Consider the following 26,016-nt stretch of genomic DNA (forward strand, 5'->3'; position numbering starts at 1 on the left):
TTACTTCCTCAAATAAATTAGTCCGTTTCTTAATTTGTGTACGTTTTTACAACGTGGGGTTATATATTAAACTGGAAAGAATGCACAGTGTACCTGCAAACCCACGCTGTTAACAGGATGACTCATTTGCACTCCGTGACTCTTTTTACAAACACCGCAGGACATTTACCCCTGAGGGCAGGCGGATCAACACTGGCAGAAGGATGGGCTGGGGGTAACTGGAGTGTTGTAGTTCAGCTGATTCTTGCTCCTCTGAGACAGGATCTCACCACAGGTTTAGAACAGAAAAAAAAAAACAAACAAAAAACAAACAAACAACAACAACAAAAAAAAAAAGTAAACCCAGAGTAGCCTCAGGGAACACTGTCAGCCTTAGAGAATACACTTTTTTGTCTTACTAACGCCCAAGAACAGCCGATGCCCTCCGGGGCACGGTGTCTCCGGCGTGGGCAGGCAGCGACACCGGACTGCAAGTACCAGAATGCATCGCGCGGCGATGGTAGCCCGGCCGGCTCGGCGCTGGGGCCGTGGGGAATCCTGGGCAGTGTAGTTTATTCGCGGAGAGCCCCCTGGCGTCTGAAGGCGGCGAGAACGGGGCAAGAGACTACAACTCCAGTAGGGCCGTGCGTCCCCAGCTCTGTGCTGAGGGGACGGGAGGGTGGTGTTCGCGCCTCCCGGCTTGTGACAGCCCCGCTCGCCGCCGGTCCTTGGGCCTGAGGCGACCACGGCACCGGCACCGGGGAGACCATGGAGCTTGGCACAGCGAGGGTGCAGCGCCGTGCCTGAGGGCGGGCCGGGGCCGCAGCGCCATGGATAGCCGGTGCTATGGGTGCGCGTCCAAGTTCTCTGTCTTCAAGAAAGAGGCAAGTCCGGCTGCGGGGGGTCAGGAGCGGGCCGGTCCCGCGGGTGCTTCCCCCGCAGTGCGAGGGTCTGAGGAGGGAACTGGGAACACACTTCCCCGCCAGCATCCTGGCGCTGTTGTCCTTGCTTACTGAGCTCTCGTGGTGCCTAGTTCCGATATGTCTCCAAATATAGGAAATTACTGACCGAAAAAAAAAAATAATAAAGTCATTGAATGCCATCCCTCTAATCCAGGATTCTGTCATGGTCTCAGACAATTCATACACACACTTCGTTATACTGTGGGGTGAAGTGGTGACTCAGCTCCCAGCAGGAGTTGTGTGCTGGTGCTCCGAGACTCTTGAGTCTCCGTATCTTCAGCAGCAGCTGGTGAAACAGTTCAGTCACAAAAACATCAGCGTAAGCACAGGTTTATTCTGTGTGTGCCTCGGCCCGCCAGGTGGGTGTGGTGGCGAGGTGGTGAAGCCCTGTCCTGCCCCTCTCTCCTGTCTCTGCAGTGTGGCTGCAAGAACTGCGGACGGTCCTTCTGCTCGGGCTGCCGGAGCTTCAGTGCTGTTGTTCCCCGCTGTGGAAACACTCAGCAGAAAGTCTGCAAGGAGTGCCATGATAAACTAACTGGGTAAGACGGGAGTGTTTCTTCACCCAAAAACAGTTTCCTGCTTTTTTTTTCTTCAGTTTACGTTCCATGTGGTGTTGCAGATTTCTGCAAGAGAGCTCTGCCTTCCATATTTGCATGATGCTGCCTGTACCCCGGAATTCCAAGACAGGACATCTCTGAACTTGTTGTTTTATGAGCTCTTCAGTCCTAAAAGAGGAATCAATGCCTGTTCTCTATGTTTGACAAAGTAGTTTGAAAGCATCAGGTTTAAATCTTCATGGATGGACACAGAATTCCTGTGGACAGCTTAGCTAGATGGGCTGAGGTTAAGCCACACTATGTTTTTGCCCAGAAACCTACACCCCTTCAACAGTTCTGGCAGTCTTCTCAGATGTGTATAGTTGAGTAACCTGACAATAAAATGTTCAAAGTGTTTTTACTTCTGTGGGCAAGCAATGACATAAATCCTTGTTGAGGGATCTCTGCTATGTGTGGCCTGAAGACATAAAGTTTTGTATCCTAAAATTTATAAAATTTTTGCTTTTAAAAGAAAACAAAATTATTTGCAAACATAACCAGTAGACTTCCTGTTGAAAACAAAACATGTAGTTCAGTAGCAGCAGGATTATACACTTAAACACAGGAACACAGGTGTACACCAGAATCCCTCTGTCAACCAAATCTTGTATCCTCCTTTTTCTCTTGCATTTATCTTGTTCCTTTACCTCACTTTTCTCCTATTGCAAGGAAATTTTACCAGCAAGGGAGGAATTTTCTGGCTCTGCAGGTGTCTAAAGGAGAGGAGCCTCACTAGTGAAGGTCTTCATCTTCATGGGCTGCTGAAAATAGGGGAAGATAGTATTGTCTTTTCAGTTTGGAAATTTTCTGATTTCCCTTCACAATTTCAAAGCCATTAAGAAAACAGGGCCACCTGTCTTGACGTTTCTTCCGTGTCTTTTTTTTCCGTGTTTTCTCATAGTTTTAATATCAGCACTAGAGAGCTACAGCAGAAAAACCAATCTTCCCTGACTGGATAGCAGGTAGATTATAGAATCATAGAATGGCCTGGGTTGGAAGGGACCTTAAGGATCATCTATTTCCAGCCCTATGCTGTGGGCAGGGACACGTTCCAATAGACCAGGTTGCTTAGAGCTCCACCTAACCTGACCTTGAGCACTTCCAGTGATGGAGCATCCACAGCTTCTCTGAGCAGTCTGTTCCAGTGTTTCACCACTCTCCAAGTAAAGAATTTTTTTCTAGTATCTAATCTAAACCTGTGCCCTTTCAGTTTAAAACCATTCCCCTTTATCCTGTCACTACATGCTCTTCTAAAAAAGTCCTTTTCCATCTTTCGTGGAAGTTTCCTTCAGGTACTGGAAGGCTGCAGTTAGGTCACCCTGGAACTGTCTCTTTTCCAGGCTGAATAATCCCCATTCTGTCAGCCTTTCCTCATGGGAGAGATGCTTCATCCCTTTAATAAATTTGGTGGCCTCCTCTGGACTTGCTCCAACAGGTTCATGTCCATCCTGTGCTGGGAACCTCAGAGCTGGATGCAGCACTGCAGGTGGGGTCCCATGAGAGAGGAAGAGAGGGGCAGAATTCACCCTGCTGGCCACGTTGCTTTGGATACAGTCCAGGACACAGCTGGCTTTCTGGGCTGTGAGTGCACATTGCTGGGTCATGTCCAGCTTTTCATCCACCAGCACTCTCAGGTACTTTCTGGCAGGGCTGCTCTTGATCTTTTTGTCCCCCAGCCTGTGTTGATACCAGGAGTTGCCCCAACCCAAGTGGAATACCTAGCACTTTGTCTCATTTAACCTCATGAGATTCCCAATGGAATCTTCTTGAGCAGGTCCCTCTGGATGGTGTCCTATCCTGCAGGTAATATACATAGGCTGCAGTTCTGTAAGCTGCATATGTTGCTCTTAGTGGCAAATAGCTTTCAGAATCGAAGGCTTAGAACTTTGGAAAGTGTTCTAACAATGTTGCATTCAGTCATTACTATATCAGCCTCAGCTGTGATTTCTAAGAAAGAATAAAATATGCTAACTATCTTAAATAAGTGTCTAGTTTAGTCCCTCAGCCTGAACACAGCAAAGTAGAAGAGTTATACATGTTTATGGTGTGCAGTGTTCAAGTATCCTGGAAGATGTTATTGTAAAACTTACCTAGCACTTTGTTTTACTTGTATGTTATATAATTCTGTGTTTGTTGCATGCTCCAGCTCCTTCCAGAGTGTCCTGCTGCATGGAAGCTAATTACACTGGGAGTCTTACCTAAGTACTAATCTCTGGACTGGGAGGTACAGCCTTGTGGGAGGCAAGGGTATTTCAGCCCCACCTCCTTTGGATCACTGCTATTAAATCACATTCTCTCTAAATGCAAAACAGCTGGACCAAAGGACAAAGATGAAGGCTCCCACTGTCCTGGACAGCTATATTATCTTAATCCCTTGCATAAGCTGATTCCTGTCAGTATTAATGAGGTTAAGAAAGGGGCTATACCAAGAGGTCAAGGAACACCTATTGATTTCTCTTGAGTTGAGAGACTAGGTGATTGTCAGTATTGTCAAGTATTATCAGTATCTTGAGTTCAGAGAAATCATTTTTGTCTTTCAGAGAAGGATCTCAAAGCAGTTCAGCAAAATGGTCACCACCAGAAAACTACAAAAAGTGAGTTGCAATTGCCAAGCCATTCTTTCTACTGCAGATGAGCCTTTTAGGCCCTCCTCTTCTCCTGTGGATACCATCAAGAGTGGGGCTTGTAGTGTGGGTATTTGCTTGTTCAGAGTTAGATTAAGGATGGAGCTTTTGTTTTGCTGTTTTGATTGTTAGTTTGTTTGGAGGGGTGGGGAGTATGCACTTTTTAATAGATTCCTGAACAGACACCTGCCTGCAATTATATGTGGCTGATCAGAGTTGTCTTGGGAACAGGAACCTTGTGGTGAAATGTTCCTTTTCTCCTGGGAAGTGCTTCCAGGTGTGCTTTTCTTGTCAGCTAATGTTTTCCTTACTCTTAGGAGTACTTGTGCTGATATTGGACGTTGGTTTCGTTTGTGTTCTGCACTGGCATTCTTGAGGTAGCCTGTTGGGCTCACAGAGGATGTTTTCTTATCTCCAGGTTAAAACCCCTGTTCTCAATTGTCATGTATTTTTTTTCCATCCTTGTCACAGGCGTGTAGCAGCTTTTGAGGCTAAACAAAACCAGCTGAAAGACCAACGGAAGGCAGCTGCAAAACCACGAGGTCAAGCAGGCTGCAGATACCAGGGGCTCTCAAAAGAGGATAGAGCTATTGCAGAGAGACTGGAGAGGCTCAGGGAGGAAAGGAAACCAAGTGAGTTTTAGAGAATACCATAAATACCTTGGGTGGAAACACTACTATTTGGGAAACAAGGAACCTGGAGGGACGGGGAAGTGCTGGGCTTTAAGAGGCTGTGATATTAGGAAGATGAAGGCTTAAAGTAGGACAGAGCATCCAGGCAGCATCCAAGTTCTGCTGCCACAATGGCCAACTTCTACAATGATTCTAAATCAATGTTCCAGTTTCATTTTGCTTCTTGGGGTTTCTCTTGAAACTACTACTCAGTTTTGGGGCAGTGTCTTACCTGTAAAATCACTTTCTCATTTTCCGTTTTCTGGGGTAAGAACCTGTGTCAAACCCACTTGGAGTAGAATGAAATTAAAGTCTTTGGCCAAGCTATTTTGAAGCAGGCTTCCTGTGAGTCATTGTCTTGGGCAACAGCAGTTCTAGCCTCTGTGGGACTATGTTCTGACCAGCCTTGTCTCATAGAGAAGAAAAAGGATTTTCATCCCAGTCGACAGCTGTCAGGTTCTGGGACTGCTTTGAGGTGTTTGCATGAGAATAAACTATTTTAAATGTTACATGTGGTCTCTAAAAGAAGAACATTTTTCAGAGTGGTTACCTGGTTATCATGGAATCATCAAGTCCAACCGTTAACCCAGCGCTCCCAAGTCCACTGCTAAACCATATCCAAAAGCGTCACATCTACACATCTTTTGAATACCTCCAAAGATAGTAACTCAGCCACTTCCCTGGGCAGCTTTTTCCAGTGCTTGACAACCCTTTCTGTGAAGCAATATTTCCTAATATCCAGTCTAAACTCCCCTGGAATAACTTGAACCATTGCCTCTTGTCTGTTATGTGGCAGGGGAGAGTTTCAGTCTGATAAGGCTGGGATTGCATTAGAAGTTGTGGGACCAATGGACTGAACTGCGTGAATGACACTCATTTCTCTGCCTGTCCCTAGAATCCCAAGTCAGCTGATTTCCATATGACATCACCCTAATATAGATAAACTGTGAAGGAGGCAAGGACTTGGAAGAAAGGGATAGCAGTTAGCATCAGGTAGTCTCTGCATTATGACCCCTCATTCACGTCAAGGCTGGGCTAGGTTTTTTCTGAGGTGTTCAGAGTCTGATTCCAGAGAGAAATACAATTTTAAGGAAGAAAACATGCAGCTTTTCATTTTCAATAACAGAATAATCTCCTCCCTTGGGTTAATGTGAATTGCAGAGTCCATCCCTACTCAGGCTGAGATTGAAGCCAGGCTGGCAGCCCTGAAGGAGGATGGCCGTGGACCTGTTCCATCCACGAAGGAAATGGAGGACCGGTTGGCTGTCCTGCAGGGGAGAGATCCTCCTTCCCAAGCTCCCAGACCTGTAAGCTCCCTCAGCATTTTAGTCAGCAATTTATTCTGAGCTGACACAGTAACTGGTGACACGGTATGCTAACCATTCTTCTTTCTTCAGCTTTCTTGTGTCCAGGTAGCTTCCTTCAGAAAACTCTGTTTCCTGATTGTGTCATTGCTCCAGAAGCAAATCACCAGCCTTTACTAGATCACTGCTTCAATTTGAATGCAACATGTTCCTTTATGCCAGATGTAGTTCCTGTGTATATTTTTAACAATAGATGCTAAGGTTTTTTACTCTCAACTCATTTATGTACCTGAATGATCACAGTTTTTCAGAGCTGCTTGTGTTGGAGGCTCACCAGCCCTACCTTCTAATTACATCTTCTAGTTGTTACTGCATACCAGCTGGGCAGAAGCCTGTTACTTTTTCCAGAAATGGAAGCCCAGTGTGATTTGTCTGAGGTTGCAGAGGAATCAGTTGGATATATGCCTTGAATGCCTATAGGAATGGTCTTGTCCCGCAATATACCATTTCCTTATGGTTCTTTCAGCTGCATGCCCAGCTGGTGTCATAGGTCTCTGGTCTGTGGAGCTGCTGGCTGATACTGTTGAGAATGGCACTTTGTTTACACTGGAGGTAGTGGCAGAGCTGGAGTTCAGATCCAGCAGCATGCATTCCTACACATTCAGCAGCCCTTTGCTATGTTAGGGTGACTGCTCTTCGAGCTTTGTGCATTCAGCACCTCTGAAAGTGAAACCCTTACAAATCTTACATCACATAACTCTAAACTGAGATTCTCAATGTCAGTGGAAGCAGCTTTGTATGCTGCTCCCATCTAGGGTGATCTTGGTTGCCAAAATTCTCCTCTGATTGAATATGCCACTTTCCTCTCATTCACCTTTTCCCACACTCCCCTGGTTTCTTAGGTACACCAACCTCCCGATACTCGAAGTCTGGTCCAGAAGACAGATGATCTGTTAACTCAGCTGTCTGAGGAGGTTGCCATTGATGAGCATTACAGACCAAGAGTTCAGCCTCCAGGTATTTGTTTTGGCTTCTGAAGACCTGTTTATGTCTAATAATGTATGTGCTATGCTGAAAAGGGAATTTGTGCCTCCCTATGTAACTCTACACGTGAGCTGAGTTTGTCTGTATCTTCCTCTTCTAATCCCCCACACTGACCAAGAGCAGCCATCTGGCTCCACACTGGGTCTCGGTGTCTTTGCTTGGAGACTGTTCCTTCTTGTCAGGGTTGTATTATTCGGATTCACTGTTTCTCTAAAGTGACTCCTCCCTGAGGAGGAGCTATTGCTTCTCCTGATGCACTTGGGCACTGTTACAAAATATCAGAATCTGGCATGCTGTTCTTGGCTGCATTGCTTTCTCTGTAATCTCACTGTAGGCCACAGATTAGCTCATTTTCTTCATGTACAGTGAAGATCCTACTGGCATGCCTTTTCCTCTTGTTACCCAGCTTCATGGAGGGCAGCAAGCTGCTCTCATAGCATTATTTGTCATGTTTTCTGTACCCAAGGAACATTGCTGCTGAGTCACCAGTGTGTTCTGTGTGTCTGTCTGCAGCTGTTAGTAGCCAAAGTTTGAATGATCTCAATCGGGAAAGTGAAGATTGTGTTTGCCCTGCAAATCTGGACCCAAAACAGGTAGAGGAAGAGAAGAATAAACTTCTGGCAGAAGCTGCTGCTGAGCTGCAGGAAGAGAACACTAGGCAGGAAAAGATTCTACAGGTTGCCAAGAGACTGGCAGCACTCAAAGGCGAGGACCCAGAGAAAGGTGGGTAGCAGATAAAAACACAGTGCCAAGAGAGGAATCAAGTTGCTATGACAGAATAATTTCTTTATTAGTGTTTATCAATTTCATTCCTCTGCAAGGGGAATGATATTGTTCTGCAAGAAACTGATATTTGGTTCTGTCTGCAAAGTTGTATAGGTTGGTTTGTCATGAAATCAATATGAAAGATGTAAGTTGAGGGTAAAGACTGGGACTGTATGGTCTTGCACAAAGACTGCTTTGTCTTGCACCCTTCTTTGGGATAATTCTAGCATGCTCTAGTGAGGTTAACAAAACTTTTAAAACCAAAACTCTGGTTTTGGTGGGGATCTTTTCTTTCTCTCATCCAAGTATTAAAAATAAACAGTAACATCCTTTTTGAGGAATCTGCACCTTAAAAGGTCAGAGCCAGAATGCCACAGCCAGTTCACACCACAAAGAATTGTCTCTGGTATATGGCAGGTGTGAGTTACAGTCTCAGATTTCTTACTCCTACAGTTACACTGGAAACCTATAAGCTCCCTGACAGTGATGAGGAAGTGGCTGAGGAGGAGGCCATTCGCAGAGTGCTGAAACAGGTCAGAAGTGGCAGCTGTGGCCTTGTTTTTCTTTCTCTTGGTTATGCCTCGTGTGTGTGTTACCTGGTGAGCGTACAAAGGATGTGTGTCTGTACCTGAGAAGAGTTTAATTTCTTTACCCAGTAACAGCTCCTAGGGGCCATTCAACTATTTGACAGGCAATTGACAACAATATTTCTAGTCTGTCACACTGCCTTTGTCATTCATGCTTAGTGTCGCTGGTGGTCTGTGTGTCTCCTATATAACCACACTGCTGGCATTTCCTCACTACTTCTTGTTCTGTGTTTTCCTCCAGCCAGTTAGAACATGGATGATGAGATGTGCTGTGTAGCTCAGCTTATACCTACATTTCTCACTAAAATGTCTCTGAATTGTCTTGCAGGCAGACCTGAGCTTAAGTTTGTCTGATATGTCACATGTGTGTGATTAGCATGATGCTGAGGGCCTGCTAGCTGCACTGCAAAGCAGAGTGTGTGAGCTGCAGGCCTCTGCTGCTGCAGACTGTCCACAATGGGCAGACAGTATTCCAAGTGCAGATTGAGCTTACCTCTGTCTGGGTGACACCAGCTGCATTCAGATTTGTCATCTCCTGTTACTGCATGAAAGCAACAAGCACAGGAAGTTTAGGGCCTAGAAAGAGGCTCCCAGCTGTTTGAAACAAGAGACTTCTTGCTTTGTATTGTTACCAGCTCACAGAGGAAGCAGCCCTGGATGAAGCAAGTGGATTCAACATTCCCCCAGATCAGACCACCCAACCAGGACCCTCACAACAGAACCTGTGTAAGAAAGCAAAGCAAAAGGTCAGTGAACTGGTCAGGGTCTCTTGAATTGATGTCTTGAATGTTCCAGGGTGTCAGGAGAGTACAGTTCTGCAGCAAAAGTTTGTTGTATCCTTGGCTTGATGCAGAAAAAACCAAAAAATAACCAACCAGGTTCTCCAGAGCAAACAATCCAGGCAGCTTCTGCAAGGCTGAGCAGCTCTGAGCTCAGCTGTGAATCATCCTTGTACTTACAAAACGAATTGTTCCCTGGAATACAATTCCTTTTAGGCTGGCTTTGTGTTGAATGTTACAGTGTTGTATAAATCAAGAGAAGTTGGTAAGACACCTCACAGTATGGATATTAGAGAATTATACATATATATATATGTATAATTAGATCAATAAGGCCACGGTCTAGTATTATACAATCTGAACCAGAGTAAATGGGAGGTTTACCAGTGCTTTCAGCATGTGCAGACTAGAACCTCTACATAGTATTCTACTGTCTGTGTCTTCATATAATGTCAGAGGAAGGAATTAGTAGCACGACATCCTATGCTCAGAGTGGATTCTGGCCTACTATGGAAATAGATACCTGATCTCTAATGTATATTACAAGAATTAAATGCACCTGTGACTCACAGGCACCTGTCAGGCCTACTCCCAGTGGGAGAAATTACGTAATTGTAAGCATTATTAAAAACATCCATCTCAGGTATGACACCTTGCATTTCTGGGATTACTGATGCAAAAGATAGTGTTAGGAAAAGATTGTGTCAGGAGGCTGCCTTTGCCAGTGTCCAGGCACTATGTCTCAGTGTGTTTTCAGTTCCACAAGAGTTCTCTGTAAGGGAGAAGGAGACCATAGTTCGTTCAAAAGATCTTTTTGTCCTAGCCTCAGGTATAAATGAATGGTAGTGGCCTTTTGGCAAAGCTCTTCCTTTGTCCCTTGTAGTTTTCTTTCTACAACAGGGAGAAAACAACACCCCCACTTCCGCATTCCTTTCCCTTCCCACTTAGCCCCTTTCAGCAAAACTGTTTGATCCTTTGCTTTTGCAGCAGGAATTCTCTGTCACATGGTATTATTGTGGTGCCTGCCAGAATATCTGGGCTTTATGCCCTTAGCACACACAAGTAGGTGTGTGTCACTGTAGACACTAAATGAGGCTGAATACCTGTTTATGTTCCAAGCAACATAGATTCAAGCCCAAATTCTCACAAGTACCTTGGGTTTTTATTTAGCAATCTAGACACATATGGAGCCTGCCCCTGCACTCTGGGCAGGTTCATCTCATAGACTCATCATCAAAAGAGAGGAAACTGTGGGGACTGGGGACAGGTCACTGTGGCCATCATGCATTACAGTTAAAGTCCTTTATTGTCTGTGCTGGGGTTTGAACTCTCTGTCTCTTGTTTTCTGTGTGAATTAGAGCCACACTCCAGCCATCTCAGCTCTTGCAAGGGCAGATGATAGTGATGAGGATGAGTTACCCTGGTGCTGCATCTGCAACGAAGATGCCACTTTGCGCTGCCATGGCTGTGACGGGGACCTCTACTGCCAGCGCTGTTTCTGGTGAGTATCACAATTCCTCTGGATCGGAGAAGTGGGTCAAAGGTAAGCTTGGCCCCTTTTGTATGTTTTTCTCATTGGGCAGAAAAACAGGCAGTAGGAGGCAGGACTTGAAGAATCCAGATCTGAGCTGAATGCTAGGTGTTAGAGAAGTACTTTCTTGTGATAAGTAGTTGTCTCAGGCTTCAGGGAGTAAACTGGTCCTAGGTAGAAATGCTTCAGTGCATGTTTGGGCACACTGTCTGAGTGTTCTCTGGAGCAGCTGATGTGCTGCATTACGTGGGATGGGATAAATGAGACCATTGTTCAGTGACTCCTATGGCTTGTTAATGCCATTGATGCATGACCTGGGCTGGATTCCCTTAAAGGGGGAGATCAGATAATACGAATTACTGAGGCTTTTCTTAGCTTGAGACTTTGCAATCCTAAACCATATTAAAAAATTCGTTGTTTACATACGTATGTGTAAGCTTTTTTTCACCAGTCAGACCTTGCAGCAGCTGTAGTCTTGGTTCTTAACCATCTGTGCCTTGATTTTTCACAAAATTTTCATGTCTCAGATTTGGAGGGTTAATTCCTTTGAATACAAAGCTATTACTAACAGCTTGTGTGATTTCTCTTTTTTCATGCCTCAAAACTGTTGGGTAGTTGGCTGGGTTCTCAGATTAATGCTGGATGACATTAGGACATCAGGTTGCTAAAAATGAGGTTGGGATAACAAAAGATGCTTTTGTGCACATTCTCTCATTTCCTGCAAATGTATTTGTAGGGAAATGCAAATGAGGGGTGGAGGGGAATGTTTGGAAAACATATGACTGGCAATGTTACATTATTAAAAACAAAGCATACAAACAAAACTACCTGACAGCAAAAATCAGTAAAAGCAGATTTAACAGTCTGGCAGGTGAGTGTATCAGCCACATGCTGTCTTACTCAGCACTGCCTGCTCCTGAGTGTGGTTAAGACAGCTGCCAATACACTACATTATTTTCAGCTATTTTCCAGAGTTTTCTGGAGGAGACTGTCATTTTGTCTGTTGTCACAGTTGCTAATGTCCTTGGAGTCACAGACACAGTGATGAAAATGAGCCATTAGTTACATGAATCTCTTCAAGAGGGAAAGAAACAGGACCTGTTGTTATTTTCAAATCCAGCTGACAAGGATGAGCAGACCTTCTCAGAAAGCACCTCAGAAATTTCTGTTACAAGCAAATATCTTAAGTAGTTAGTCCAGATGGCTGCCAGTCAGGTCCTCACAGCCAGCCCTTGGGATAAGTTTCTGCTTTAAGGGCTGCTGGGTGATGTCTTGTGCAGTGGCTAAGGAGGGATTCCTGGCCTGGGTATTTACTTCTGACCACACTTTGTTTACTTCTTAGGGAAGGCCATGAGGAGTTTGACCTGAAGGACCACCAAACCTCCCGCTATCATCTTCCTTGCAAACAGAAGTGATCACACTCTTCATGGGGAGAAGAAGAGCTGGAGAATGGGAAAACAGAGGAGCCGGCCAGATGGAAGAATCCAAGTGGATTTGCAGCCAAAACGGGTGATGTTTTGGACAGTTAAAGGATGAGCTGTAATCTGAGAGAGGCTTGAAGGGCATGTGACTTTGTTCTCACAAATACACCTGGGAAGTGCAGGGTTTGCTGTGCATGCTTGGGGATAAATGAGGCCCTGATGTGAGGAGGTGGATACAAGTCCATAAATATAGATGGTGAAGCAATGTGGGTAGCAGTAAAGTTTTGTGTTTAAGGCAGTACTGACTGCCTGATAAATAACCTCCTGCTTTTACTAACAGGTTATGCACTGGTTCAACAGGCAGCAAAGCACTTTGCACTGAGAAAAATGTCTGCATTGTGATCACTTGTGTGATGAGAACTTCAAAGCATAATAAAAGTTATTTACAGAGGCCTGTGGTTAAAGTCTCTCCTGAATATGCTGATAGCCCTTTACAAAGTGTTGCTTTCTTATAATGGTTTGTTAGTCCTAGTGTCAAGTGGCTTAGGAAAAGAAATGAAGAATAGTGAAGTCATCAAAAATGTTTCTGTGGCATGACTGGAAAAGATGTAGGGCAGTGTTGCTCACTGACTCGAAAGGAAGGATCCTTTGAAAAGGTCGTTTGCTACTGAAACAGTGTTGTGGCCTGCAGTGGCTGTGCCAAGGTCATGTCAGTAAGAGCAACATGTTAGCCTGAAAGAGCTGTGTATTAGTCTGAAAGGAGGATTTGACTTTATTATTTGGTCCCCTGGTAGGATGTTACCTGTGTGATGCTCTTTCTGTGGTTACGAGGGAAGCTCAGTTGCACATGTCCATATCCCTCCTGGGAGACAATCCAGATGCAAGTGGCACTTACCAGTGCCCAGGACACTCAGAATTACTTCAAATACCCAACTAAATTGGCTGTAAACAGACTCTGTTATTCCATCAGGATGAGCTCTTTACAAATGATGTGACTATTGAGAGAGCTCTGTGAGGCTGACAAATTCCAATTGCAACAAAATAAAGGATTTGCTCTTGACAGGGAATTTCCAATGAATCTTGCCTGTCTGGTTTGACACTGCCACTCCCAGCTGTCTGCCTTGCCCCCCTTGCTTAAGGTCAGTGTCTCCGAGGTGAAGTGATGAAACAGTGTTTACCTGCACCTCTGGTCAGAGGACAGCAAATGAATTAAACCACTGTTGAAGGTGGGTTTCTGCTAACGTGCAGCTCTGGATCAGACTCTTCAACAGAAACCTGGTTCAAACAATGTAGAATAGAAATGCTTTAGGTTAACACACTAAAAATGGCAAGCATGTCCAGTAGTGCCATCAAAACCTTTTCTTAGGAAGGGCTGGAAAAACCTGACTTCTGTAGAAGATCTTCTTTCTCCATGCAACCCTTGTTTCACCAGTGCCTGTCTCCTTGGACAGGCAGATGGAAAAACCACTTGAGTTGTTCTGATGCAAGAACTCACAATTAACCCTGTGTTACGCAAAATTTAAGTAAGTTACAGCCCTGAGGAGCTTGCAGTCTTAAAAATCAGAACAAAATGCTGTTCTTTCTTTGTTATCATAGGAGTGACACTTTTTCATTGCTATTTGACATGGATAATTAGTCTGATAGTAAGACAGCCCGTTTCTGTTTGAGGTTAAATCCTCCATATTTCACATATGTAGGGGAAGGTGCAAGTATCTGTTCTTATTTCTCTCCTAAACTGATCCACTGCTTTGGGCTTCAGCTTGTGTCTTCTCCAAGCAGTTAATAGTAATTTTATTACTTGATTTACAGCTGCTGTTTTTTTTAATATTAGTCTGAGCTGGTATGATACTTGCAACATTTTGAATGCTTCATCAGCAACAACAAAACTTTTGAGCTCCCTTGCAGTTAGGCAGCCTCTGTCCTGTAAGCCCTGCCCTGTTTCACATCAGTAGTAATGGAGCAGGTTGCAGCCGGAAGCAGTTTATTTAGATTCCCAGATTGGTTTCTGTGGGGCCATCCCAAGGAATCCAGAAATGCACCCAGCCCATTACCTGAAATAGAACTTAGTCATACATGGAAGAGTCTCTTCGGTAATACAGACACATGCTGCTGCTTTCCCTGCACCACTAATGGACATTTTTGTGGCTGCTGTACTTTCTGCATGTAATGGGCCATTTTAGTAGTAGCCCAATCACTTTCCCCTGAAAAGCCATTCCCACTGTAGCTGTTGCCTCAGTGAACTCCCTGTAGGGGGGGCAGAGGGGTATCCAGATGGGCAGTCTGCAGGAAGCACACCTAGCTGCAGCTGTGTTGTGAAAGAGGACTGCTGCATGACCTATAACTGGGCAGTGCACTGTTAGCTGTGTTGCTTACTCCCTCTCCTTGTCTTTGAAAAGGTGCTGGTAAACAAAGACACTGGTAATCAGTCCATTTCTGACAGGCCAGATCAACTTCAGTCATAGCTGTTCAAGGACAGAAGGTAGTTTGGCACCTTGCAGAAAGAGATTCAACTTGTTTGCTCTTGTCTTTGTAGGAAGTCATGAGATTTTCTTTCCCTCTCAAAATGTTTTGTACGTGAATTATCAAATGTACGCTCCACTCCAGCAAGAATTCAAATTATAAAAGCTCATGAACTTTCATACATTGAGTTATCTTGGTATAATCAAAAGGGTTCCTTTCAAGCAACATTCTTAGGTAGTATCTACATACTTTTGCTAGTGGTGGTGCAGAGAAACAGCAAAGTTAACTGGAAGATGTTTGTAAAAAAAATTTTCAGGCACTGATTTTAATCTGTCCTTGTGGTCTAGTGTGAGAACAGCCAAAATGTAAATCAAACCAAGTTTAAGAACGAGACAAAAAAGAAGTTACTCTGCCTTATGTTGCTTTTTCTTTTGCACCAGTGAGTTGAGAAATCATCTACCACTGGCCACACATTGCCTTGCTCACCTGATCTCACTGTGCTCAGCTGAAGGCCAAATAAGCATAAAGACAACTTCAGTCAAGCAGAGTTTTTGGATCCTGCTTTGTCTTTGGTTCTAACAATGTCTACCCTAAAGTACAGACAAAAATTCTTTTTGCATCCCTCCATATTGAGAAAATACAGAACAATGCCTGGGGGGAGAAAATATTTCTCTTGGACCAGAGGAGAAGCATGTCATGTCTTTGTGCTGTTGCAGCTCAGCAGAATAAAACAAAGCCTGTTGGTGGGGTATGTAAGTAGTCTGAACTCCTATACTACAGTGTGCTGTAGCTAATTACATCTCTAGTTTAGGGCAGTCAGCTAATGGCCTGTCCACCTAGATCTTCCACCTGAACTTCTGTTTGATCCTAGTCTGTTTTTAACAGTATTCAGAGGTTTCTGTTAATATGCTGCTCTCTTTTCTCGAGGGGTGTGTTATATGTCTTAGCAGGTGTCATCTATAAGCGATGCCAGATCTGCAACCACTGCAGCTCTGGATTTAATTTTTTTGTTGTTATTTTACTTAAAAGTTCAGATTTCATGAGGGTGTCCCATGAAAGGCATGTCCCACTAGCCCCTGTTTAAGCCAAAAATGGCACATTCCCAGGACTCCCGTAGATAGATATCGGCCCTGATAAAGAGAGACCATTCGAGACTCCAGCATAGTGGGTGAGGCTTAGAACATCTTGGAGCAGCCTTTGAACAAGATATGAGGTCCATGGCTTGCCAACTTCCAGTCACACACAAGAACAGCATGTGAAAGGAAGCAGGCCCTTATATCACAGTTGTTACTCCAGCTTGGATTTTGTCCTCTTAGAGGACAACCCACAGTTTGTTCACTGACACCTGGAAAATAGGAGGGAAGAACAAGATCATAGTCATCACTGCTGCTGATAAAGATGGAAAGACTAATGTATTTAAGATATTACCGGCCCAGCCCAAGGCTCCTTGTTTGTCTTTGTTAGCTAACCTGCATGTCCCTCTGGTTCCATAATTGGTCCCTTCTGCCCCGGCTCACCAAACAAACAAAAGATATACTCAAAAGCTGGCCTTGAGCGTTCTGATCCATAGGAGCCCCTCTGGATGTGATTCAGACTCATCTCTTGTGTTTGCATGGCAGGCATCACTGTAGGGACAGTGCATAATGTGAGAGTGTGCTGCCTAGGCAATCAGCCTCCACCTGCTGTCTTATTTCCTAGTCACATGTGTCAAGTTACTGACTTGCTGAGAGGCTGGATGTAGTTTCCTCTGTATTTTTCCAGGCAAACATTAGTTGTAGCCAGAAGAGTTTGTGCAGCAAGGTACTACTCTTGTGGACACTCAAGTGTCCTACTTCACTGCTCGTTTGTGAGACCTACCTGTCTGCAAAAGACTTGCTCCAAGATGCTCCCTGAAGGGAAGTATTTTCTTACTTCAGTTTTTCTTTAGAATCTAAAGAGAGAGCAAAATCAAGCAGTGCATGGCTGGTTTTCTCTGTTTTAATATAAAATGGAGTATTTTTCCAACATCTTTTTAAACTAGGAGAAAAATAATTTCCAGACCTTGTTCCTTTAGAAAAGGTTTCTTAGTCATAAGTCTTAAATTCCACAAAAAGGAAAAAAAAAATCAGCCATTAGCCTTAGCAGCTGTTTCACAAACTTCCCCTTAAGTAGGCCAGGTGCACTCAAACTATCATATCTTTTCTGTCCAACCTTCATAAGTAACAGAGGCACATACTTTGTAATAAGACATACAAAGTACATGCAATGCTGTAGGGTCAGGTACAGCAGTAACAGGCAGGAGATCACAGTTGGGTCCAAGCCAGACTGAAATGAGGTGCAGCTTAACAGTGGCTGATTTTCCATGTTGATGAATGAGTGATAACCAATGCCTTGTTTTCCTTGCAGTGGACAAAAAAAGAAGTCTTGATGAGCTCCTGAGAATTGTATTCAGTGCTCCTTGGCCAGCATGGAAATTTCTAGAAGAATCTAAAGGAGAGGGACATCTTGTCCTGTTCCTCAGGTTAACACACTCTTTAAAAATAAGGAAAATGTACAATCTAGCTCCCTGCTGTGTGTGTAGATCTGGAAGGAGTGGAGACTTCAAACCACTGGTACAAAGTTCACAAACTTGGTGATGTTTCTCAATAATAATAAGTCCTAAACGTATTCAGAAGTTCTGTTGCTGATCCTGGTTTTTGTGAGGAAGATACACGTTTCCTTATAACCAAAGCTGGGTTCTCCGTGTGAGCAAGGTCATTTCTTCTGAGGATTGGTGACTCTCCGGAGACCTCTCAATCGGCTAAGCAATTCCGTAATGAAGTCCTACGATAAGAATTGGTTGAAGAAGGATGTCGTATTAATTCCAGCGCTCACCAGCCCAGACAGTACTATGGCATTTTCATCATCCCCACATTCGCCCTTGCACTGAGCAGAAACCAGAATTTTGACATATATTGAGGAAACCTATCTTTCAGCTTAGGAAAGGAAACCTTGTGATGGATGAGAAGGGTCTAAAAGCTCCTCTGCTTCCCTTCCCCTGTCTCTCTTTGGAACAGACATGTTTACTTTCTCCTCAGGAGCTAGTCTGACCCTCTTCATACCAGATACCTGCTTTTCCCACCATGAGATGACCTCAGGATGCTGTTCTCTTTTAGGTTCCACTGCTTCCTGTTGCCACCATAACCTCCTGCCCATTTCTGCTGCCCTCCCAATCTAGGGCAAAGCAAGCTGTCCCTCTTGTTCAACCAGTAAAGCTCCATGTTGTGAATTACAAACCATCCTGGAGCTGTGCCAATTCTACAAGGAAGTGGCTGGCAGAGAAGAGGTGGAGCAAAACATGTAGGACTAATGGGAACATTGCACAGGGGTTGAGGACAGGCAGAGCAGAGAGATGGGCAGTTAATGGAGACAAACCCTGACTACTTTGCTGACACAGCCAGGGACTATGAACTAAACTAGCCTATCTGGTTATTCCAAGCAGAGGGCAATGTGACTAGTGCAAACTTTACCCTTTGCGTGGCAAGTAACATCACCATAAAGAAGTGTGCAGCCTTTCTTACCCAAAGACATAGCTACATGTTCTTGTAACTAGGCAAGGTCACTGGAAGTACTGCAGCTTGTTAGCATTTGTGCTGTGTGGAAGCCCAGCATCCTCACTTGGGTCATCAGAAGTTGCCACAATGTGCTCTGGAAGTAAATGCCTAGGATCATACATTCCTTTTCAGTCAGTCCTTGTCTTGTCTGCTTTCTGCAGTTAGATTGCTGTAATCTTTCAAGGGGACTGGATTCAAGATCCCCAGGGTGAAAGTACGTGTTTTTGCCAATGCGGCAGTAGTATCTGTATTCAGCAGATACTGTGCTGTCCACAAGACACTTTCATGGCTTGTAACTTAGCAGAGCAAACTCTCTTCAGTTATTGCTCTGGGAATGTGGGATTCTTGCCTCACATATGACATTCAGACAGTCTATTTCATATTGCCAGCTTTGCTGAAATGCCTGCTAGGAGAGTATCTGTGATGATTGCTACAGCCCAGTTTAATTTCAGTGATATTAATTGTGATTCAGTGATTGAATTTCAGTGATGCATTTATTTCAATTTCTTATGTTCAACACTGCACAGACACATTGGCTGGACAACACATGAAGTGTGATGGATGATGTGTAAGCAGAATGTTCACATACAGTGCATGTGCAGCAAAGGCAATCCCGGTATGGTGCATGCACACAGTATTGCCTGCAATCATCTGGAATTAAATCATTGTGGGATTTAACTGTCTAATTCAAAGTCAAAACTTGTAAAGTTACCTGGGGGGAAAAACCCATGTGTAAAACTAACCTACATGACCACTGCTCAGCAGTTATCTGCCCAGTCCAACCTAAGGGCCATTCTACATTTGTATCACTCGGAACCCTAGAGTGTTTTAAGCTAAGAACACATTTAGTTAACAGTGTAAAAAATGGTTATGTGAGCTATGTCACTGGCTATGGCTTTTCTACACTAATGATCACATAGCAACTCAGACTGATCAGCTTAGGATGTCCAAAACATGGAAAGAACTTCCTCTGATGGTAAAGCATAATTCCTTATTTGCTCCAGTGCTCTGCCTTCAGCTCATCCATGTGCATTTATATGTAATTCTACAATCACAGAATAAAGTGGCAAACACCTCCCATTATGATTAAACAAATCTGCAGCAGGATAGTGTCTTGGCTACTCAGCCAAGCAGCAGCAAACACACCGTAACAGAATAGTATACATGTAAATTTATATATAACATGTATACATGTAAATTTATATGGTGCTTTACTCACCTCTGTGGGGCTGGAGCACTCATGGAGGATTTCCTGAAAAAAACAAGGAGTCATCATTTCAGTATTTTATGAGTTGGTCTAATTCTCCCCTCCCTACAAAAAGGAAGGCACAAGAAAGTATCATGCAACACTGCAAACACCTATACTCTACACCATATCCCACTAGTCTTTATGAAGAAAACTTCACTAACTTAAAGTCACCAAGTCCCTCTATCTGACCTGCAGTTTTAATTTCTGTTCTTCATTAGGGACCTCCAGGAGATCTTCAAGATCAATTTGTGGTTCAGGAGCTGCTGCTTCTGTTTCCTCCCTTAGCTAAAAAGGAAAAGAACCACCAGAGTTAATTAACCTTCAAACTTCTAAGAACTCTAGAGGCCATCTTTAAAGAACTAAGCAGCTGAGTTACAATAAAACTATGCTGCAACGTTGAGGTCAAGATATAAATAATCTCAAAAAAGGGAGGTTCTTATAATGAGGGCATGGGTTCCAGCCCCTTTGTGGTATTTGTGACAGCCATCCTGTAGTACACATTCTTCATCTTTTCCAACCACTACACTGCTCAGGGATCATCACCCATCACTGGAGGACTGTTTCAAGGATATCAAACTGCAGTGCCACGTACATCAGCCTGTGACACCCTTCATCTGTGAGGAGTTCACCAAACAGAACTCCAACAGGCTTAATCTTAGAGAGGCATAAATAATAGAAGGAGATTTTAGGGTTTTATGCTAATCACACTCACCCACTTTGTATTTGTACTAAGGCTTTTTGCAGTAATGGAGAGAAAAATAGTTATGCTGTTGAATGACCTCACAATACTGTGCCAGCTTTCTCTAATAGACATGAGAAGGATATAATAGTCTCCTTTAATGTAAGAGGGACCCAAATTTTGGTGGCTGGAGTAATAATCTTGTAGTGCATGGGGGCATTGGAAACATTTGTAAACTTTATCACTGATACATTTTAGCTTCACAAATGTCCTCAAGGAAAGCAGCCTGTGTTTTTCAAGTGTATTTGCAAAATTAATCACAACACAACACTAGTGATATTTTGGCATAGTAATCAGTAGAATAAGGGTACTGGGTGAACAGCACAGTACCTGGTTGCCAGGTTGTGTTTATGGATGTGTATGTAAAACATTAAGCACTAAAGCACTAAAGGCAATACTTACAGGAAAAAAAAGAAACTTTTCCCGAGCAGTCACGGATACCAAGCCAGAGAGTAAGTAGAAAGCCTTTGTTTTAGCTTTAATACACAGCTAACTTACAAATAAATAATAAACCAGAGTGCTCAGTGACCCACACAGTATTTAATCTTAAAAGTAATAGTTTACATGTGACATTTTAGAACAGGTGCTGATCCAGTCTGATTCTGTCTGTGGTTAAGAAGCTGAGTAGACTGAGAGGGCAAGATAGGGTAGGAAATCCCTGTGGGTTTTAGTCCTAGTGTGGATGCTGTTCTGGCTTCCATATGCAAGGAATCCTCTTGAAAATCACAGAGTCTTAGTTTTGTTGCAAAAAATCCTTGTGACAGTAAATATCATAACATTCCCTGTATCAGGAGATGATGTTTGAACTAACCTTGCTGGCATTTGAATCTCTGGAAGACACCCAGGAAGACTGCACTGCCCAGGGCAGGTGGAACAAAGTAAGAGGTAACAAAGAGGCAATTGGAATGGAAGTTGATGGATACAAGGAAACCCAAAGAAGCAGGGCAACTGAATAGTCTTGTCACAATGCACAGAAGAGAGCAGGATGGCCTGCTGGACATCTCTGTGATTACAAGTAATTTACTGTATCATATGTATGTATTTGAAGAGATTCTATTAACAGTCTCTGACCTGGCACAGCATTATGTTATGTAGTTCCTTGTAGCAAATCTCTTATGCTGGCCTGAATACCTCAGGAAGCAGGGAAAATTGTTGTGCTGAAGAGATACTAGCAAGAGCAATCCACTAGCAATCTGTTCCTGTAAGGGCATGGCTGGGTTTATCACTTGTGCCTGCTGGGATTTTGCAGAAGGGAGAAAGAATCCCCTTTGGGCAGCTACTCTGATGACAGTGAATTTAAGAATTCTGTCTGTGATTCTTAACCACAGACAGAATCAGACTGGATCAGCACCTGTTCTAAAATGTCACATGTAAACTAAAACTTACTTAATTCTCTGGAAAACAGAAGTCATAAACTGACTTGTTTTTCTGACACCTTACAAGTGTAAAGGTCTGTCTCTACACTTGAGCAAGTAAGAATAGCACTTGGAGAACCCCATATTGGGTCATGTTACTGGTCATACCAACTGCTTTTTGTCTCTCTCAGGAAAAAAGTGCCAAAAATTTAACTCTTCAAAAGTGTAGTGATTCTCCAAAGGACAAGATGTTCTGTTAATCAAAGCATCAGCCATTCTCCTTGCTTATCTCTAGCAAACCTCAACAGTCAGGAAACAGACTCTGTGAACTGACCTACCAATTCCAGGGACAATCCCTTTAATGCCAGTGCAGGCATGTGTGGGAAGCAATATTGTCACTGCCACTCTTTTGAACAGCCTTTGCTCACCAGGACTACCACGCTAGAACTTTGCAGACACGCTGAACTTTGCGCCTGTCTGACTGGGTCTGCTGATAGATTCTGCTTCCATGTGCACTGTATAATATTTCATAAGGCATTATGAAGAGGCTTAAGATGCAGCTGAGAATTTATCATTATCATTTTAATAAGCTGTAGAAAACAACTGGAAATTCACAAATAACGTAAAAAGATTAGTCATTTTTACTAAGCAAGCTATATTTGGGAAATCTAAAAAAGTTGGTTACCAAAACAGAAGCAATAATATACTCATTTTCAGAGAAGACATGCCTTTGCAGCAGAAGGAAGGACCTTTTTCTCCGTATTTGTTTTCTACCTGTTCTTTCCATAAGGCATAAATAAAACAGAAATTAACTATTTTTATCTCCCAACATGGCATGAGTCTGGCACATTCCCACAAATATCAAATAGGAAACAGTCACACAGAAAAGAATTGTAATAATGATTATAACAGTAAAAAACTACAGCAACAACAATAATAAGTACAGACTTAGAAGCAGTTCCTGAAGTCTGGGTCTTCAGCTCTGGAGGTGACATGATTCAGTAGCTCTCAGGCCCAGAAAATCTGCCTGGGCAGGCAAAAATTTCTCTGTACCATCATGGCAAATAGCATGAAGCCCACCATTCCTGGCCTGTTCTAACATGTCCACTTCACTGTTGATTGCAATTTGAAGCTGATGATGCTCAGAGCGGAAGACTCTAAGCAATCATCAGCTCTTATTTCCTTGTCTCTCAAAAGTGTGCTTAACACTGTGCTGAGCTGCAAATACAGAATACAGGACAGAAAGGGCCTGACAATTCATTTAGTCTGTTCCCATCCAGGACATAAATAAGTGGCTTTACACGATTTGTTAAACCCATCTGTGTCATCCCTTGAAGATGGAGATTCTCTGTGGGTCAAGAAAACTGTGTTCACTTACTGTATCAGCCACTGCCCTAGAGAGAAAAGCAAAATCCTTAATCAAGCTATTTAAAAAAGGTTTGAGATCATGATGTGCAATGGGGGAAAGCCTTTCATCTTTTACTGTACCAGACTCCAAAGGATTATCTGAAACACAGAAGAGCACTATTGCTTCTGAAAGCACCCAGCATGAGTGTCATGCATCTGAGGACAAAAAAATGAATAGAAGCGATAGTACAGGGTTAAAATTTCAATATACCCAGGCAGTGCTGGAACTTGAATGGGTTGAATGTACTATTCAGTGGAACTTGAATGTCACTAACCCAGCAAAAAAATGCAATAGCTCAACTAAAGACCTATACCATTCAGGTGCTGGATGTAGGCACTCCTGGATCTTTCCTACTAGGACAGCTCTCAAGCAGGCAGGAAGAATTTGGGAGGAACTGTTCCTAGTGCAAAGGGAAGCTCAGGCAAGGGAGACAGCTCTGGAGATTGGTGAAGATGAAAGCATACCATCTCTACATTTGACCAAGAGTTTTTTTCCCATTCTTCCCTGTTGCCAGTGGCGTGTCCAGACTGTGCAGTTACAGATACAGCACATTCCAAAGTGTCTCATTCAAACAGCAGGTAGAGCCTCACTGTTGTGTCAAAAAGGAACAGGGATACACTGATCACTCTAACCCAGATAGCTTGGATACTGCTCACTGCAAAGCCACTCACCACGTGGAGTTCAGCAATAAGAATCATCCTGGGTTTATACATCTCTCTAGGTTGTGCTACTCATGCTGAGCAATAGCTACATCCCCTCAGTGCGTGCAGCACCAGGCAGTTCAAAGCCAGTTGGATTGCATCAGTGCAAGCTTCCCTGCCTGCTGACACACCAGTCAGAGTGCTGCAGAGGGGGCATGGAGATACCTGCTGGAAGTTGAAGACAAGGAACTGTTTCTAGTGAGGCAGAGCAAACAAACATCTGTGGCAGCACACAGGGCCTCTAGATCCATTCACCTGACAAGCAATTGGACTTGCCCCAGCTACTCACCCGGCATTGGTACAGCTCCTGCAGCTGGGCATTGATCCATTCCTCCAGGTCTAGCCAGCGCTGTAGGTCCTTGCGGTTGTACTTTATGGTCAACTTGCCCAGTTTCCTGTGTGATGATTCCTCCCCAGGTTTCTCTGGCGTCTGGAAAGTCACCCGGGGCAGTGCACTGGAGTTGCTGGCCATCCTCACTGCCTCCTCCTCAGACAGCAGGAACTCGCCTTCCTCTGGGCTCCCCCACACCTTTTCTTGGTCTCCTTTAACCAAAGCTTCTCTGCAACCACTGTCTCCCAGCACAAGCTAGCTAGAGGCACCAAAGGTGGGAGGCATTGGTGTTCCTAGGGAGAGAGTTAGGGGTGGCCCAGGGCTGGGGCAGCAGCCAGGCTCTGCAGGCAGAGTTACAGCCGCACACGCTTGGGTTTCACCATCAGATGTGCTGACAGGAGCAGGGAGGCAGGCAGAGTTGTTGTAATAACATCTGTTGTTAAAAGAAGCCAAGTGAACCAGGGAATTGATGAACCATGTTTGTTAATATTTAACACAAGTCAGCTCCAAGAGGTGGGGAAGAAGGAGGTTTTAAATTACAGTTTTCCTACAGGCATAACTTACATGCATGTGCAATTCCAGAGGGGTGATCCATACATAATGCATTGAATCCTGCTGCAGTTCACACTCAGTAAACTGCCTGCAGCTACAGGGTTTAGCTCCCTTTGAGATGGTATATTTGGCATTTTCACCTACAGCACTGGACCCAGTACAGATAAGAAGTGGTCTGGAATCGGGCAGTTCATCCATTATTTTACAGCAGTAGGTCAGGAGATGACACTGCAACCCATAGTTGAGCTCAGCAGTTCCATTTTTCATTCTATATTCTCTAGGTTAACTCCAGCTGTCTCAAAAATTTCTGTAGAAATCCCAATTACATGAATTTGAAATTATTTGAACATGGAAATTCTGGGATAAAAGAAAATATCTGTGCTCATATTATGAAAAATGTACAGTATTTGATGAGATGGCACTGCAGGGGAAGACCTCACTAGGGATATAGAACCATCTCCTTCCCACAAAAAAGTATTCATGGTAAACAGGTTCACCTGCTGAGGCATCATAAATGGCTATCAGACTATATATTATCAATGCTTGGTTTACTGTTCTTTCACAGCTGGTTAAAGGTCTGCAGCATTATTGGCCTATACCATTTAGAAGGATATGTGTGAGAAGTGCACACTGCTGTTGTGTTCAGAGGAACAGAAATCAGACTGGCTGCGATTACAGCTGCCAGGACATCTGGTACTGGGACATCTGTGTCCCTTCAGATGCTGTCACCCCTCTTTATTCAGCTGTTCCCAGAGCCCTCCAGCAGCCTGCCCAGGGAGGTGCCCCACCACATGGACAAACCGAGACTCTCCATCCTGAAGCAGATCAAACACCTCCAGTCTCATGACTCATGTGGAAAAAGCAAGTAAAGCCTCTGTTGCCGGGAGCTAAGGTATTTCCAGTTTGGAGGCCAAGAGCTAGATAAGCCAAAGGAAAAGTAACTGACCCTTCTGCCAACAAAAGGTGCTGCCAGGCAGCGTGAGGCAGTCTGCAGAGGGACAGTCCCCCTGACACAGTTCTGTCCCCAGAGGGACGGTGGTACAGCCAACTAGCAAAATCTTGTACACAGGATGATAAAAAGAAGAGCAGGGCTGTTACAGCCCTTCTTTTAATCCTTAATGGGGGGGGGGGGGGGGAGGGAATTCCTTTTTAGATGGGAAGTTCTGCAGTTTGCTTTCACATACATGAAGAATAAAGTATCAAAGTATACCTGAAACTGATATTATCTCCTCTGTTTTTCTGACAGCCTAAAACTTCTGTTGAGAAGACAACTGTTAGCCATGTAATTTTAGCAGCTTTACCCATTTTTCCTCATATACTGCTTGGTAGTATCTCTCCTCTAATCCAATTCCTAAAAGTTCCTTATTTAGATCAAAGTTACACAGA

The 26,016-nt window shown here is 43.9% G+C and overlaps 2 protein-coding genes across 3 annotated transcripts; one reads left to right on the top strand and one right to left on the bottom strand.

Annotated features, from left to right (window-relative positions):
* Positions 1-640: 640 nt before the first annotated feature.
* Positions 641-12,714, top strand: ZFYVE19 (zinc finger FYVE-type containing 19). 2 transcript variants are annotated; one of them, XM_015631781.3, is made up of 11 exons: positions 641-863; positions 1,359-1,480; positions 4,078-4,131; positions 4,633-4,793; positions 5,994-6,139; positions 7,039-7,153; positions 7,694-7,903; positions 8,399-8,478; positions 9,168-9,278; positions 10,670-10,812; positions 12,185-12,714. In XM_015631781.3, the coding sequence occupies exons 1-11, from the start codon at positions 810-812 to the stop codon at positions 12,255-12,257; spliced, it is 1,269 nt and encodes a 422-aa protein (XP_015487267.1). In that variant the 5' UTR covers positions 641-809; the 3' UTR covers positions 12,258-12,714. The 2 variants fall into 2 exon arrangements, with proteins under 2 accessions (XP_015487267.1, XP_018862574.1); XM_019007029.2 differs by lacking the exon at positions 641-863 and adding an exon at positions 2,973-3,171 and having other exon boundaries at positions 1,393-1,480.
* Positions 12,715-17,439: 4,725 nt separating this feature from the next.
* PPP1R14D (protein phosphatase 1 regulatory inhibitor subunit 14D) lies at positions 17,440-24,292 on the bottom strand. Its single transcript, XM_015631782.3, has 4 exons — positions 24,037-24,292; positions 19,734-19,829; positions 19,515-19,547; positions 17,440-17,525 (listed from the first exon to the last, which is right to left on the bottom strand). The coding sequence occupies exons 1-4, from the start codon at positions 24,217-24,219 to the stop codon at positions 17,457-17,459; spliced, it is 381 nt and encodes a 126-aa protein (XP_015487268.1). The 5' UTR covers positions 24,220-24,292; the 3' UTR covers positions 17,440-17,456.
* Between the last annotated feature and the right edge of the window lie 1,724 nt (positions 24,293-26,016).

Source organism: Parus major, chromosome 5 (genome assembly GCF_001522545.3).
Source record: "Parus major isolate Abel chromosome 5, Parus_major1.1, whole genome shotgun sequence".
Classification (NCBI taxonomy): domain Eukaryota; kingdom Metazoa; phylum Chordata; class Aves; order Passeriformes; family Paridae; genus Parus; species Parus major.

Coding starts and splice junctions, on each gene's coding strand:
- PPP1R14D (XM_015631782.3), bottom strand. CDS start 24,219: ATGGCCAGCAACTCCAGTGCACTGCCCCGGGTGACTTTCCAGACGCCA. Junction 19,830..24,036: donor AGGAGCTGTACCAATGCCGG/GTGAGTAGCTGG, acceptor TTTCCTTTTTAG/CTAAGGGAGGAAACAGAAGC. Junction 19,548..19,733: donor AACAGAAATTAAAACTGCAG/GTCAGATAGAGG, acceptor TGTTTTTTTCAG/GAAATCCTCCATGAGTGCTC.
- ZFYVE19 (XM_015631781.3), top strand. CDS start 810: ATGGATAGCCGGTGCTATGGGTGCGCGTCCAAGTTCTCTGTCTTCAAG. Junction 4,132..4,632: donor CCACCAGAAAACTACAAAAA/GTGAGTTGCAAT, acceptor TCCTTGTCACAG/GCGTGTAGCAGCTTTTGAGG. Junction 6,140..7,038: donor CTTCCCAAGCTCCCAGACCT/GTAAGCTCCCTC, acceptor CTGGTTTCTTAG/GTACACCAACCTCCCGATAC.